The sequence below is a fragment of the Somniosus microcephalus genome, chromosome 2 (genome assembly GCF_052327205.1).
Source record: "Somniosus microcephalus isolate GS21.2 chromosome 2, FLI_Smic_1.0, whole genome shotgun sequence".
Taxonomy (NCBI): Eukaryota; Metazoa; Chordata; class Chondrichthyes; order Squaliformes; family Somniosidae; genus Somniosus; species Somniosus microcephalus.
Genome location: NC_140988.1, coordinates 392,128,158 through 392,144,925, shown reverse-complemented (window position 1 = coordinate 392,144,925; position 16,768 = coordinate 392,128,158). Strand labels below are relative to the sequence as shown.

At 53.4% G+C, this 16,768-nt stretch overlaps 1 protein-coding gene and 1 pseudogene across 1 annotated transcript in view; both read left to right on the top strand.

The window, feature by feature from the left end:
* LOC147123883 (di-N-acetylchitobiase pseudogene) overlaps nucleotides 1-957 on the top strand; it is a 1,705-nt pseudogene extending 748 nt beyond the window's left edge.
* Nucleotides 958-9,639: 8,682 nt separating this feature from the next.
* Nucleotides 9,640-16,768, top strand: part of LOC147123882 (programmed cell death protein 4-like) — an 84,065-nt gene continuing 76,936 nt past the window's right edge. The window contains exon 1 of the mRNA XM_085976489.1: nucleotides 9,640-9,820. Within this exon, the coding sequence (XP_085832615.1) occupies nucleotides 9,757-9,820 (64 nt within the window). The 5' untranslated portion in view covers nucleotides 9,640-9,756. The remainder of the gene's footprint in view (nucleotides 9,821-16,768) is intronic.

Here is a 16,768-nt window from a genome sequence, read left to right as displayed (position 1 = left end):
TGTGGGGGTCTGGAACTCACTGCCTGAAAGGGTGGTAGAGGCAGGAACCCTAACCACATTTAAAAAGTACTTGGATGTGCACTTGGGATGCTCTAACCTGCAGGGCAACGGACCAAGAGCTGGGAAGTGGGATTAGGCTGGATAGCTCTTTGTTGGCCGGCGCGGACACGATGGGCCAAAATGGCCTCCCTCCGTGCTGCAACTTTCTATGATTCCGACTTTATCAGGTATCTCCGCTTATATGAATCTGGGTGTTGATTCCTGAAAGCTTGCGTTGGGAGTTCCATGGTATGGTTATGACTATCCTTGCATGCACTTCTTTGAGGCTGGTAGATGTGCATTGAAGAAGATTCCTTTTCGAGGTGCCCCTTGCAGCTTTTTGGCTGGAATGCCGACATCATACAGTTTGATCATGGGCTGCCTGCGCGAATCAATTACCAGCAGAATATGGGATGATGATCATAAAGCCCCATATTTTATCTACAGGATTGGTAAGAAATACCATGAGGTCTGGTATGACGATCCAGAGAGCATTTCAATAAAGGCATCTATCTTGAAGAAATTAAAACTCTGTGGCATAGGCATATGGAATGCAAATCTCCTAAACTACAGTGCTGATCCTGTATCAGTGATGCAAACTGAAGAAATGTGCAATGCTCTGTGCCCTTTATGAGCAAAATGGCGAGCTTGAACCATCTAATCTTTACAAAATGTGATCATTTAGTTTTGTAAATGTGATGAAATAACTCTGTGTTCTGGATTGTCTGTTGTTGTATTTGTTAATGTCTGGAATGTTTTACAGGTGTAACCACTAATGTTCCTCCCTAGCTCCGCCTTTATGGACCCTCCTGATTGGTGTGAGTCTTATTTATAAGAGCTGGGTTTTACTCATAAGGGCTGGGTTGGTGATGAATGATGGTTGCCCTGTGTTAACTTGATGCCATGATTCTTACTTAATAAAAGCCTTTAGTTTTAACCTCATGGATTCAGGCAGTTATTTGGCACATCAGTAAACTCAGCAAAAAGTGAGCTAGCTTCCAACATTAGAAATTAAACTAATGTAGATCTAGAGAACAACTTTAACCCTTTATCTAACTAACTGCTTTCTAGTAAATGAAAAGCAAATGTAATAATGCGATTTGCATTACCAGATCTGGTCGCTTCAGGCATCTTTAGTTATTTACAAAATGCACCAAATTTGTATTGACAATCGTAATGGTTAATGACTGCAGGCTAAACCTTCTTACCACTAAATACTAAATACTGACAATTCAGGGAACAATTTAGCTTTCCTGTTGGGTATTAATTCAATTCTAACATATACATGTGTTGCTATCTGTTTTATGCACATCTTAATTCTTGAAAGCCTTTTAAAATATTATTTGGGCGTAGGTTATCAATTTGAACCTAGATATTTTAATTTTCAGTTTCCCTCACTAGTTGATGGTACAAGGACTAGGGCACACAGATTTAAGGTTTTGGGCAAGAGGTACAGGGGGGATGTGAGGGGAAAAAAAATTTACGCAGCGAGTGGTGAGGACCTGGAACTTGCTGCCGATGGAAGTGGACACACTCAATGTTTTCATGGGGAGACTGGATAGGCACTTGAGGGAAATAAACTGGCAGAGCTACAGGGGTAGAGCGGGGGAATGGGACTGACTGGGATTGCTCTACAGAGAGCCCGCACGGACTCGATGGGCCGAATGGCCTGCTTCTGTGCCGTTATGACTCTAAGTACTGTTTGAAGTGTAGTCACTTGCACACAGCAGTCTCCCACAAACTGCAATGTGATAATGACCAGATGATGTTTTAGTGATGTTGACTGAGGGATAAATATTGGCTAGGACACCGGGGAGAACTCCCCATCTCTTCTTCGAAATAGCGCCATGGGATCTTTTACGTCCACCTGAGAGCGCAGATGGGGCCTCAGTTTTAACATCACATCCGAAAGACGGCACCTCCGACAATGCAGTGCAGCACTCCCTCAGTACTGCCTCCTCTGACAGTGCAGCGCTCCCACAGTACTGCCTCCTCTGACAGTGCAGCACTCCCTCAGTACTGCCTCCTCTGACAGTGCAGCGGTCCCACAGTACTGCCCCTCCGACAGTGCAGCGGTCCCACAGTACTGCCTCCTCTGACAGTGCAGCACTCCCTCAGTACTGCCCCTCCGACAGTGCAGCGCTCCCACAGTACTGCCTCCTCCGACAGTGCAGCGCTCCCACAGTACTGCCCCTCCGACAGTGCAGCGGTCCCACAGTACTGCCTCCTCTGACAGTGCAGCGCTCCCACAGTACTGCCCCTCCGACAGTGCAGCGGTCCCACAGTACTGCCTCCTCTGACAGTGCAGCGCTCCCACAGTACTGCCCCTCCGACAGTGCAGCGGTCCCACAGTACTGCCTCCTCTGACAGTGCAGCGCTCCCACAGTACTGCCATTCCGACAGTGCAGCGGTTCCACAGTACTGCCTCCTCTGACAGTGCAGGGCTCCCTCAGTACTGCCCCTCCGACAGTGCAGCACTCCCACAGTGCTGCCTCCTCTGACAGTGCAGCGCTCCCACAGTACTGCCCCTCCGACAGTGCAGCGGTCCCACAGTACTGCCTCCTCTGACAGTGCAGCGCTCCCACAGTACTGCCCCTCCGACAGTGCAGCGGTCCCACAGTACTGCCTCCTCTGACAGTGCAGCGCTCCCACAGTACTGCCACTCTGACAGTGCAGCACTCCCTCAGTACTGCCCCTCCGACAGTGCAGCACTCCCTCGGTACTGCCCCTCCGACAGTGCAGCGGTCCCACAGTACTGCCCCTCCGACAGTGCAGCGGTCCCACAGTACTGCCCCTCCGACAGTGCAGCACTCCCTCAGTACTGCCCCTCCGACAGTGCAGCGGTCCCACAGTACTGCCTCCTCTGACAGTGCAGCGCTCCCACAGTACTGCCCCTCCGACAGTGCAGCGGTCCCACAGTACTGCCCCTCCGACAGTGCAGCGGTCCCACAGTACTGCCTCCTCTGACAGTGCAGCGCTCCCACAGTACTGCCACTCCGACAGTGCAGCACTCCCTCAGTACTGCCCCTCCGACAGTGCAGCGGTCCCACAGTACTGCCTCCCCTGACAGTGCAGCGCTCCCACAGTACTGCCCCTCCGACAGTGCAGCACTCCCTCAGTACTGCACTGGAGTATCAGCCTGGATTTTTGTGCTCAAGTCTCTGGAGTGGGACTTGAACCCACAACCTTCTGTCTCAGAGGCAAGAGTGCTACCCACTGAGCCATGGCTGACACACTTAGCCAAATTGTTGGGATGCTTGGCTCTTTGGCCTATTTGGCCTCACCTCACAGAATCATAGAAACATAGAATGGTTACAGCACGGAAGCAGGCTATTCGGCCCGTAGAGCCCATGCCGACTCTCAGCTAGTCCTACTCCCCTGCCCTTTCCCCGTAGCCCTGAAATTATTTTTCCTTCAGATATCTTTCAAAAGGGAGTTGGAAAAGTAAGATTGAGTCTGCCTCCACCACCCTTTCAGGCAGTGCATTCCAGATCTTAAACACTCGCTGCGTAAAAAAAAAAAAATTCTTACGTTGCATAGATACATAAAAGATGGCCTTAAGAAATATATCTAACTCCTTCTTGAATATATTTAATGAATTGGCCTCTGCTGCCTTCTGTGGTAGAGAATTCCACAGGTTCACCACTCTCTGGGTGAAGAAATTCCTCCTCATCTCAGTCCTAAATGGCTTACCCCTTATCCTTAGACTGTGACCCCTGGTTCTGGACTCCCCGACCATCGGGAACATCCTTCCTGCATCTAGGTTCTTTAGTTCTTTTGCCAATCACATTAAATCTGTGTCCTCTGGTTCTCGACCCTTCTGCCAATGGGAACAGTTTCTCTCTGTCTACTTTGTCTAGACCCCTCATGATTTTGAATACCTCTATAAAATCTCCTCTCAATCATCTCTGCTCCAAGGAGAACAATCCCAGCTTCTCCAGTCTATCAATGTAACTGAAGTCCCTCATTCCTGGAATCATTCTCGTAAATCTTTCCTGCACCCTCTCTAAGGCCTTCACATCCTTCCTAAAGTGCGCTGTCCAGAATTGGACGCAGTACTCCAGTTGGGGCTGAACCAGTGTTTTATAAAGGTTCATCATAACTTCCACTTTTGTACTCTATACCTCCATTTATGAAGCCCAGGATCCTGTAAGCCTTTTTAACTGCTTTCTCAACCTGCCCTGCCCCCATCAATGATTTGTGCACACATACCCCCCAGGTCTCTCTGTTCGTGCACCCCCTTTGGGATTGTACCATTTAGTTTATATGTCCTCTCCTCATTCTTTGTACCAAAATGTATCACTTCACACTTTTCTGCGTTAAACTCCAGTACAGTGCTGAGGATGGGCTGCGCTGTCGGAGGTGCCGTCTTTCAGATGAGACATTAAACTGAGGCCCTGTCTGCTCTCTCAGGTGGACGTAAAAGATCCCATGGCAGTATTTCGAAGAAGAGCAGGGGAGTTATCCCCGGTGTCCTGGGCCAATATTTATCCCTCAATCAACATAACAAAAAAAACAGATTATCTGGTCACTTTCACATTGCTGTTTGTGGGAGCTTGCTGTGCGCAAATTGGCTGCCGCGTTTCCCACATTACAACAGTGACTACACTTCAAAAGCACTTCATTGGCTATAAAGCGCTTTGAGACGTCTGGTGGTCGTGAAGGGCGCTCTATAAATGCAAGTCTTTCTTTCATCTACCACATGTCCGCCCATTTCACCAGCCTGTTTATGTTTTCCTGAAGTCTATCACTCTACTCCTCACTGTTCACTATACTTCCAAGTTTTGTGCCATCTGCAGATTTTGAAATTGTGCCCTGTACACCCAAGTCCAAGTCATTAATACATATCAAGAAAAGCAGCAGTCCTGGAACCGACCCCTGGGGAACACCACTGTGTACCTTCCTCCAGTCCGACAAACAACCATTCACCACCACTCTCTGTCACTTGGCTAATTTTGTATCCATGCTGCCACTGTCCCTTTTATTCCATGGGCTTCAACTTTGCTGGCAAGTCTATTATGTGGCACTTTATCAAATGCCTTTTGGAAGTCCTGGTATGCCACATCAACCGCATTGTCCTCATCAACCCTCTCTTGTTACCTCATCAAAAAACTCAATCAAGTTAGTTAAACACGATTTGCCTTTAACAAATCCGTGCTGGCTTTCCTTAATTAATCCACACTTGTCCCAGTGACTGTTAATTTTGTCCCGGATTATCGTTTCAAAAAGCTTCCCCACTACCGAGGTTAAACTGACCAGCCTATAGTTGTTGGGTTTATCTTTACACCCTTTTTTGAATATGGGTGCAACATTTGCAATTCTCCAGTCCTCTGGCACCACCCCCGTATCTAAGGAGGATTGGAAGGTTATGGCCAGTACCTCCGCGGTGTCCACCTTTACTTCCCTCAGCATCCTAGGATGCATCCCATCTGGTCCTGGTGACTGATCAACTTTAAGTAAAGCCAGCCTTTCTAGTACCTCCTCTTTATTAATTTTTATCCCATCCAGTATCTCCACTACCTCCTCTTTCACTATGATTTTAGCAGCATCTTCTTCCTTGGTAAAGACAGATGCAAAGTACTCATTTAGTACCTCAGCCATGCCCTCTGCCTCCATGCGTAGGTCTCCACTTTGGTCCCCAATCGGCCCCCCCCGGACACCTGTCCTTATACCTCCCCCCTTCCCACTGTCCAAGGCCCCAAACACCCCTTCCAGGTGAAACAGCGATTTACTTGTACTTCTTGCAATCTAGTATACTGTATTCGCTGCTCACGATGTGGTCTCCTCTACATTGGGGAGACCAAACGCAGATTGGGTGACCACTTTGCGGAACACCTCCATTCAGTCCGTAAGGGTGACCCCGAGCTTCCGGTCACCTGTCATTTTAATTCATCGCCCCATTCCCACTCGGACCTCACCGTACTCGGGCTCTTGCATTGTTCCACGGAAGCTCACCGTAAGCTCGAGGAACAGCACCTCATCTTCCGATTAGGCACTTTACAGCCTTCCGGACTCAATATCGAGTTCAACAATTTCAGATAACCTCAGCCCCTATTACATTTTTATATATATTTTTTATTCACACCTTTGTTTTGTGCCCTTCTCCCTTTTTTTCTCTCCCACATGGCAGCTGTCTCCCATTCTGCCAGCGCATTTCACACCTAATCTAGAGCCGTCTTTTGTCTCCACTAGTCCTATCACCATCTCGTCTGGTTTTGAATACCTCTTAATGTCTCTTCACTTCTCTTTTGTTCTTTATCCCCATTTCCCAGCCCCCAAACTGGCCTTTTAATCTGTTTCATTTCCTGTGTTTTTTCAGTCCTGACGAAGGGTTTCGACCTGAAACGTTGACTCTCTCCACGGATGTTGCCTGGCCTGCTGAGTTTTTCCAGCGTTTTCTGTTGTTACCCCGGACTACCCGTTTACTATTTGGCAGAATAACAACAGAGAATGCTGGAAAAACTCAGCAGGTCAGGCAACATCCGTGGAGAGAAATTTGAGTTGACGTTTCGAGTTGAAACCCTTCTTCAAAACTGGAAAGGAAATAAAAAGATTGAAGGCAAAGCTGCGATCGAACAAAAGAAGAAAAGGAGACAATAAAAGGTATTAGAAGCCAGATGAGATGGTAATGGGCCCGTGGAGACAAAAGGCAGCTGAGATTAGGTGTGAAGTGTACTGGCAGGATAAGGACAGCTGCCAGGTGAGAGAGAGAAACAAAAGGAAAGGAGGGGGGGAAGGAGGACCCAAAACAAAGGGGTGGAAAAAATTAAAAGGAAAAATGTAATAGGGGCCGAGGTTATGATCTGAAATTATTGAACTCGATATTGAGTCCGGAAGGCTGCAAAGTGCCTAATCGGAAGATGAGGTGCTGTTCCTCGAGTTTACGTTGAGCTTCCGTGGAACAATACAAGAGGCCGAGGACGGTGAGGTCCGAGTGGGAATGGAGCGGTGAATTAAAATGACAGGCGACCGGAAGCTCGGGGTCACCCTTATGGACTGAACGGAGGTGTTCCGCAAAGCGGTCACCCAATCTGCATTTGGTCTCCCCAATGTAGAGGAGACCGCATCGTGAGCAGCGAATACAGTATACTAGATTGCAAGAAGTACAAGTGAATCGCTGTTTCACCTGGAAGGGGTGTTTGGGGCCCTGGGCAGTGGGAAGGGGGGAGGTATAGCGGCAAGTGTTACATCTCCTGCGCTTGCACGGGAAGGTGCCAGGCAAAGGGGAAGGGGTGCTGGGGGTGATAGAGGAGTGGACTAGGGTGTCTCGGAGGGAGCGGTCCCTAAGGAATGCTGAAAGGGGAGGGGAGGGGAAGATGTGTTTGGTGGTGGGATCACTTTGGAGGTAGCGGAAATGGCGGAGGATGATCCGTTGAATGTGGAGGCTGGTGGGGTGAAAGGTGAGGACAAGGGGAACCCTATCGTGGTTCCGGGAGGGAGGGGCAGGGGTGAGAGCAGAAGTGCGTGAGATAGAGCGGACACGGTCGAGGGCCATGTCGACCACGGTAGAGGGGAATCCTCGGTTGCGGAAAAAGGAAGACATGTCGGAAGCACTGGTGTGGAAGGTGACATCGTCGGAGCAGATACGGCGGAGAAACTGGGAGAATGGAATAGAGTCCTTACAGGAGGCGGGGTGGGAGGAAGTGTAGTCCAGGTAGCTGTGGGAGTCAGTGGGCTTGTAGTGAATATTGGTTGATAACCTATCCCCAGAGATGGAGACGGAGAAGTCGAGGAAGGGAAGGGAGGAGTCAGAGATGGACCATGTGAAGGTGAGGGAAGGGTGGAAATTGGAGGCAAAGTGAATGAAATTGTCTAGTTCGGGGCGAGAGCAGGAAACGGCACCAATACAGTCATCAATGTATCGGAAAAAGAGGTGAGGGAGGGGACCTGAGTAGGACTGGAACAAAGATTGTTCCACATAGCCCACGAAAAGGCAGGCATAGCTAGGACCCATGCGGGTACCCATAGCAACACCTTTAATTTGGAGGAAATGAGTGGAGTTAAAGGAAAAGTTGTTCAATGTGAGAACAAGCTCAGCCAGGCGGAGGAGGGTGGTGGTGGATGGGGACTGGTTGGGTCTCTGTTCAAGGAAGAAGCGGAGCGCCCCCAGGCCATCCTGGTGGGGGATGGAGGTGTAAAGGGATTGTACGTCCATGGTGAAAAGGAAGCGGTTGGGGCCAGGAAACTGTTAAAGTGGCGGAGGGCGTCCGAAGAGTCGCGGATGTAGGTGGGAAGAGACTGGACAAGGGGAGAAAAGATAGAGTCGAGATAGGAAGAGATGAGTTCCGTGGGGCAAGAACAGGCTGAAACGATGGGTCTACCAGGGCAGTCCTGTTTGTGGATCTTGGGAAGGAGGTAGAAGCGGGCTGTGCGGGGTTGGGGAACTATGAGGTTGGTGGCAGCGGGGGGAAGATCTCCAGAGGAGATGAGGTCAGTGACAGTCTTGGAAACGGTGGTTTGATGTTCGGTAGTGGGGTCATGGTCCAGGTGGAGGTAGGAGGTGTCGGAGAGTTGGCGTTCAGCTTCCGCTAGGTAGAGGTCGGTGCACCAAACAACAACAGCACCACCCTTGTCAGCAGGTTTAATGACAATGTCAGGGTTGGATCTAAGAGAATGGAGTGCTGCAAGTTCAGAGGGAGGTAGGTTGGAGTGAGTGAGGGGAGCAGAGAAATGGAGACGGCCGATGTCACGGCGGCAGTTAGCGATGAAAAGATCTAGAGAGGGTAAGAGGCCAGAGGGAGGGGTCCAGGGAGAACGGGAATTCTGCAAGCGGGAGAAAGGGTCAGTCGTGCGGGGAGAAAACTCCTGGCCAAAGAAGTGGGCACGGAGACGAAGGCGGCAGAAAAAGAGTTCAGCATCGTGCCGAGCTCGAAATTCATTGAGGTGGGGTGTACGGGGATGAAGCTCAGGCCTTTGCTGAGGACTGATCGTTCGGGGTCAGAGAGAGGAGGTCAGAGGGGAAGGTCAGAGGGGATAGTGAAAACACGGCAGGGGGTGAGATTGGGAGAAGGGGGTCAGAGGAAAGTGAAGGGGAGGAAGGTTCCGGAGGGCCGTTGGTGTCCAAGAGTTGATGAAGCTTGCGATCGATCGATCGCAGCTTTGCCTTCGATCTTTTTATTTTCTTTCCAGTTTTGAAGAAGGGTTTCAACTCGAAACGTCAACTCAAATTTCTCTCCACGGATGTTGCCTGACCTGCTGAGTTTTTCCAGCATTCTCTGTTGTTATTTTGGATTTCCAGCATCTGCAGTATTTTGCTATCGCACTATTTGGCAGAAGCGGGCCTTAAAGTCTGGGCTGCGATAACTCTCGCTGCCCATTGCCCGCTCTGTCCCTCCGCCATCTCCTGAGGAACCGCGGCTGCCGACAAACCCCAACTCCGCGCCCAGCGCCCCGCTCACTGCCATCTCGCTTCTTCCCATTGGCTGAGACTCCTGCTCCACCCGTCCACTCCCTCTTGCTCTGTCCGATTGGTCGAGAACGGCGGTCCCACTCCTTCGCTCCAGCGCCCTTGGGTCTGATTGGCTTACAAGCCACTCCAACTCCTCACTCCAATTGGCCACACGCTGCGGAGGAGCGGTCACGTGGGTGACTCAGGCCACGTGGGTTTGTGTAAACAGAACGCGCGGCGGTTGGGATCAGCGCGCGTGCGCGGGAGCGAGCGAGGCGAGAGAGTCAGGCCCAGGCCCAGGCCTCGGTGCGGCACCGCCAGCTGACGACATGGCGGCCGAGGTGGACGGCTGGTCCGGAACAACACCCACACTGACAGAGGCGGGCAAGGCCGGTAAGCAGCGGCGGGGGCAGCCTCTTCCCGGGAACCGCGCCGAGCCCCGGACACCGCCCCGCCTCTCCCCAGTGCCCCGCCCCCGCCCCAGGTGCCCCGGCCCCGCCCCCCCCCCGTGCACCGGCCCCGCCAGGGCCCCGCCTCCCGGTGCCCCGGCCCCGCCTCCCCCCGGTGCCCCGGCCCCCCCCCAGGGCCCCGGCCCCGCCTCCCCCCGTGCCCCGCCTCCCGGTGCCCCGGCCCCGCCTCCCCCCAGGGCCCCGGCCCCGCCTCCCCCCGGTGCCCCGCCTCCCCCCGGCCCCGCCTCCCGGTGCCCCGGCCCCGCCTCCCCCCGGTGCCCCGGCCCCCCCCCAGGGCCCCGGCCCCGCCTCCCCCCGTGCCCCGCCTCCCGGTGCCCCGGCCCCGCCTCCCCCCAGGGCCCCGGCCCCGCCTCCCCCCGGTGCCCCGCCTCCCCCCGGCCCCGCCTCCCGGTGCCCCGGCCCCGCCTCCCCCCGTGCCCCGCCCCCCCCGGTGCCCCGGCCCCGCCTCCCCCCGGTGCCCCGCCTCCCCCCGGTGCCCCGGCCCCGCCTCCCCCCGGTGCCCCGGCTCTGCCCTGGCCCCGCCTCCCCCCCCGGCGAGCCGGACATTCTGTAGATGGACATTCCCCCCCAGTGCATGCAACAAAAGACTTTGTCTGCTTTTGGTTTTTGTGTTTTTAGTTTTAATTTTTCTCAGTTGACTTGATGTTGACTTTTCTCTGTTTTCCCTTCCCCCAGTGTGACTGATGCAGGCTTTAAACCACAGGAAATGACGCCGCCCCTCCCATCCCTTCCACACCCCCTCTCTCACCAAATAAGAGCAAAGTTATTCCACTCCCCAGCCTCTTCACTGCCCCCCAGTTGAGAGCAATGCTGTTGCACTGCCTTCCTGCCCTACTACACGTGTGTGCTCTGCAGCCCCTGTGTGGGGAAAGCTCAGTTTAATTTTATTTAAGTTGGGTCCCGTGATGTTTTTGTTCCGAGAGCTCTGCCCCGTCCCACTTGTTCTAATGCAGCGACAGACGTGAAAGAACACTTCCATATGTTAGCCCATCGCTTCCATAAATTAAAGTGTTTTTCTGCAACTTTGAGATTGTCTGACTGCACACTTGTTAACTTTATCCAAATCACCAGCCAGGAAGCTGCCTGTACCATGATTTGTGGTAAACCACTTTTGTCGTTCACTATCGTTACACTATAGTTATCACTGTTATATCGTTATCACTGTTCACACTGTTGTATCACTATACGAGGTCGCCTCTTGTCACGCTGTTATACCTGGGCTGAACACTGCTGACTCCGCCCATGGCTCCACCTACCTACCCAGGTATAAAGGTGGTCGACTGGCTGGTATTCCTCCTTGTTGGATCCGATCACCCACGAGGGTGGGCTCTGTTATTTAGCCAATAAAAACCTATAGTTACTTTCTTAACTCGTCGCTTTTCATTGGATGAATTGATAGGTATATCAATTTTATTGGCTAAATTTTAAAATGTCGACACCTGAGCAGTCAAACGACCAGCCAAGCGACCAGCCAGACGCCCAGCTACAACAGCCACAGCAGCCGGCCTGGCTGCGAGCGCTCAGACCACCGTACCTGGACCTAAACCCACAGGCAGCAAACTCAGCCCTCGACTTTGAACACTGGCTGAGCTGCTTCGAAGCCTACCTGGGAGAATCCGGCGTGCCTCAGAAATCCATGCTAAGAGTTCTGAACGCCCAAGTGAGCCCTAAAGTATTCGCACTCATCCGGGACCTTAAAACATACGAGGACGCCATCAACCGGCTGAAAAGACAGTACCAAACCCCGGTAAATTCCATGTATGCCAGACACCTCCTAAGATCCCGCCCGCAACAGCCAGGAGAGCCCGTGGAGGAATTTTTACGGGTGCTACAAGCACTCGGCAGAGACTGTAACTTTAAAGCGGTAACGGCGGCAGAAAATACTGAAGACAATGTCCGCGATGCCTTCGTGAAAGGCCTGTGGTCCGACTACTCACGGCAAAGACTACTGGAAGCAAGGGACCTCGACCTGGACAAAGCTGCAGCCCTCGCTCTCTCTCTAGAGGTGGCCCATCGGGACCTCGAGGCATACTCAAGGTACTGTAACTCGCGACCCTGGGACTTGGGACCGACCCCGACCGCGATACCCCCCGCAGCAACCCCCCTGGGACCTACCTCGGCGTCCCGGACCTGATCGAGACCGCCACCCCCGGTACCGGCTCCGACATCGGACCCCCGCGATCGGGCCGCCGGCTGCTTCTTCTGCGGCCAGGCGAAACACCCGAGGTCGCGCTGCCCAGCCAGGAACTCTACCTGCTCAAACTGCATGAAGAAAGGCCACTTCGCTAAGGCCTGCAGAGGTGGATCATCAGAAGCCAGCAGTGCCTCATGCGAGCTGTGGGGGCGGCCATCTTCCTTCAAGGCAACAGAGGCCAGCATCCCCACATGTGAGTCATGGGGGCGGCCATCTTTGATACAGGCAACCGACACCAGCAGTGCCTCATGTGAGTTACGGGGGCAGCCATCTTCTCCGCCATTTTGTCCAACCTCGTGGGAGACGCCATTTTACCCACCACGCTCGACCGCCACCGTGCCTCTAGACCCGACTACCGCCTCACCCGCAGACTACAGCAACTCGCTCAGCTATACACTAGCCTCCGTCTCACTGGACCAAACCCGCCCGCATCACCTGTCCAAGTCAATGATGGACATCAGAGTAAACGGCCACGCCACGACCTGCCTGTTCGACAGCGGAAGCACGGAGAGTTTCATCCACCCAGACACGGTGAGCCACTACTCCCTCCCTGCCCTGCCAACGCGCAACCGGATCTCGATGGCATCGAGATCCCACGCCACAGACATCAGCGGCTACTGTGTTGTGACCCTATCGGTTAAGGGTACGGAGTATAAAAATTTTCAACTCCTCGTCCTCCCCCAGCTATGCGCCGCCGTCCTACTAGGGCTAGACTTCCAATCCCACCTCCAAAGCGTCACGCTAGCATACGGCGGACCCCTCCCCCCACTCACAGTCGACAACCAACAGATTTTAAACCGCCCACCGCGTAACACCTGCGGCCTATCCACCCTCAAGGTCCCGCCACCTTCCCTGTTCGCTAACCTCACCCCCGACTGCAAACCCGTCGCGACCAAGAGCAGGCGGTACAGCGCCGGGGACAGAGCTTTCATTAGCTCTGAGGTGCAGCGTCTCCTGAAGGAGGGCATCATCGAAGGGAGCACCAGCCCCTGGCGTGCCCAGGTCGTGGTGGTTAAGACGGGCAATAAGAACCGCCTGGTCATCGACTACAGCCAGACCATAAACAGGTACACCCAGCTAGACGCATACCCCCTTCCCCGCATATCTGATATGGTCAATCAGATCGCACAATACCGAGTATTCTCTACCATCGACCTTAAGTCGGCCTACCGCCAACTCCCTATCCGCCCTGAGGACCGCCAGTATACCGCCTTCGAGGCGAATGGCCGCCTCTACCACTTCCTTAGGGTTCCCTTCGGCGTCACCAACGGGGTTTCGGTCTTCCAAAGGGAGATGGACCGGATGGTTGACCAGAACGGGCTGCACGCCACGTTCCCCTACCTAGATAACGTCACCATCTGCGGCCGCGACCGGCAGGACCATGATGTTAACCTGGAGAGATTCCTCCGTACGGCCCAACGGCTGAACCTCACCTACAATAAGGAGAAATGTGTGTTTAACACCTCGCGCCTTGCCATCCTCGGCTGTGTAGTAGAGAACGGAGTCATCGGCCCCGACCTCGAAAGAATGCGTCCCCTCATGGAGCTACCCCTCCCCCACTGTCCAAAGGCTCTGAAGAGAACCCTGGGGCTCTTCGCCTACTATGCCCAATGGGTGCCCAATTATGCAGACAAAGCCAGACCCCTCATGAAGTCCACATCCTTCCCCCTTACGGAGGAAGCGTGCGCAGCCTTCTCCCTCATTAAGGGAGACATCGCCAAGGCCACAATGCACGCAGTGGACGAGTCCATCCCCTTCCAAGTGGAGAGCGATGCATCCGACTTCGCCCTAGCCGCTACCCTTAACCAGGAGGGGAGACCAGTGGCCTTCTTCTCAAGGACCCTACAGGGCCCTGAGATCCGACACTCGTCGGTCGAGAAGGAGGCCCAAGCGATTGTGGAGGCGGTACGACGCTGGAGGCATTACCTGGCAGGCAAACGATTTACCCTCCTCACCGACCAGCGTTCGGTCGCTTTTATGTTTAATAACAAGCTATGGGGCAAAATCAAGAATGACAAGATATTGAGGTGGAGAATCGAACTATCCACCTATGCTTATGACATCTTGTACCGGCCAGGTAAGCTGAACGACCCCCCTGATGCTCTGTCACGAATTACATGCGCCAGCGCGCAAAGTGATAGACTTCAGACCCTCCACAACGACCTCTGCCACCCCGGGGTCACCAGACTTTACCACTTCATTAAGGCCCGCAACCTGCCATACTCCATCGAGGAGGTCAGGACCATGACCAGGAACTGCCAGACCTGTGCCGAGTGCAAACCGCACTTCTTTAGGCCGGACAGAGCAAGCCTGATCAAGGCCACCCGCCCCTTCGAGCGCCTGAGCATCGACTTTAAGGGGCCCCTCCCGTCCTCTGACCGTAATGTGTACTTCCTCAACATCGTTGATGAGTACTCCCGTTTCCCCTTTGCCTTCCCCTGCCCAGACATGACCAGTACCACGGTCATCAAATGCCTGAACGACCTCTTCGCCTTGTTCGGGTTCCCAAACTATATACATAGTGACCGGGGCTCCTCCTTCATGAGCGAGGAACTCCGTCAGTTCCTACTAGCGAGAGGTATTGCTGCAAGCAGGACCACCAGCTACAACCCCCGAGGGAACGGCCAGGTGGAAAGAGAGAACGCGACGGTATGGAAGGCCGTCCTCTTAGCCTTAAAGTCTAAGGGCCTCCCAACCTCCCGCTGGCAGGAGGTCCTCCCGGCAGCGCTGCATTCCATCCGGTCACTACTTTGCACTGCCATTAACGCCACCCCCCATGAACGAATGTTTGTTTTCCCCAGGAAGTCGACTACGGGAACCACACTACCAACCTGGCTGACCTCCCCGGGGCCCGTCCTGCTGCGAAAGCACGTGAGGGCCCATAAAACGGACCCCCTGGTCGAGAAGGTGAACCTCCTGCACGCCAACCCCCAGTACACCTATGTGGCTTACCCAGACGGGCGGGAGGACACAGTCTCCTTACGGGACCTCGCACCCTCGGGCATTCCGGAGACACCACCTTTACCCCCCCCCCACCCCCCCCCAATTCCAGCTCAGGTAGACGGCACGCCGGAACCCCACGAGCCTTCGCCGACCACGCAGACACCAGCATCAACACCGGAGAATGCCACACCACCGCTGCGACGATCAGAAAGGCTTACGAGGCCTCCGGACAGACTGACATACCAGAACTGGTAGTACACTTCACCCCGCCGGACTCAAATCTAAACAAGGGGTGAATGTGGTAAACCACTTTTGTCGTTCACTATCGTTACACTATAGTTTTCACTGTTATATCGTTATCACTGTTCACACTGTTGTATCACTATACGAGGTCGCCTCTTGTCACGCTGTTATACCTGGGCTGAACACTGCTGACTCCGCCCATGGCTCCACCTACCTGCCCAGGTATAAAGGTGGTCGACTGGCTGGTATTCCTCCTTGTTGGATCCGATCACCCACGAGGGTGGGCTCTGTTATTTAGCCAATAAAAACCTATAGTTACTTTCTTAACTCGTCGCTTTTCATTGGATGAATTGATAGGTATATCATGATTCAAGCTCTTTTCATTATTCCAATTAATCCTTACTACTCTGAAGCAAAAATCTTGCAGTTTGCAGGTGGGAAGGAGCATTTTCTGCACAGAAAGATCCCACAGTAGCATTCGAGGGAGGGAGAAATTTTGGCAAAGATATCGAAAGAAGTCCTGCTGGGATCTTTAACGTCCACCTGAACCACAGGGTTAAGCAGATAAGAGCTGAAAATCTGTGTTCACGTTGTGAGATTCACGTCTTTCACATTGAACAAAGAACACAGGAAATTCGTGAATATCATTACACTTGGAAGTTTAAAATCACTCTCGGTGCACAGGAGCTGAACGAGACCCAGCCACAGCATCACAAGCGCAGTACTTAGAGCAGGGTTCACCCATGGGCTGTACTAGTGAGTGTCCTGTGGCCTCGTGGTTCAACAGAGGTAGTGGTAGATTTTTTTTTTCATCTTCTAACAGGCTGAGAAGGGTTTCAGTGCCAGAGGTTTCGGTGCCAGTTCTGGAGCAAGGAAGAAGAGAAAAGAAAGCCTTGCGCTTAGATAGCGCCTTTCACTGCCTCCAGACGTCCCAAAGCGCTTTACAGCCAATGAAACACTTTTCAAGTGTAGTCACTGTTGTAATGTAGGAAATGCGCACAGCAAGCTCTCACAAACAGCAATGTGATAATGACCAGATAATCTGTTTTTTGTTATGTTGATTGAGGGATAAATATTGTCCAGGACACCGGGGAGAACTCTTCGAAATATTGCCATGGGATCCTTTACATCTCATCTGAAAGACGGCACCTCCGACAGTGTAGCATTCCCTCAGTACCGCCCCTCCGACAGTGCAGCGCTCCCTCAGTACTGCCCCTCTGACAGTGCAGCACTCCCTCAGTACTGCTCCTCTGACAGTGCAGCGCTCCCTCAGTAGCGCCCCTCCGACAGTGCAGCGCTCCCTCAGTAGCGCCCCTCCGACAGTGCGGCGCTCCCTCAGTACCGCCCCTCCGACAGTGCGGCGCTCCCTCATTACCGCCCCTCTGACAGTGCGGCGCTCCCTCAGTACTGCCCCTCCGACAGTGCAGCGCTCCCTCAGTACCGCCCCTCCGACAGTGCGGCGCTCCCTCAGTACCGCCCCTCCGACAGTGC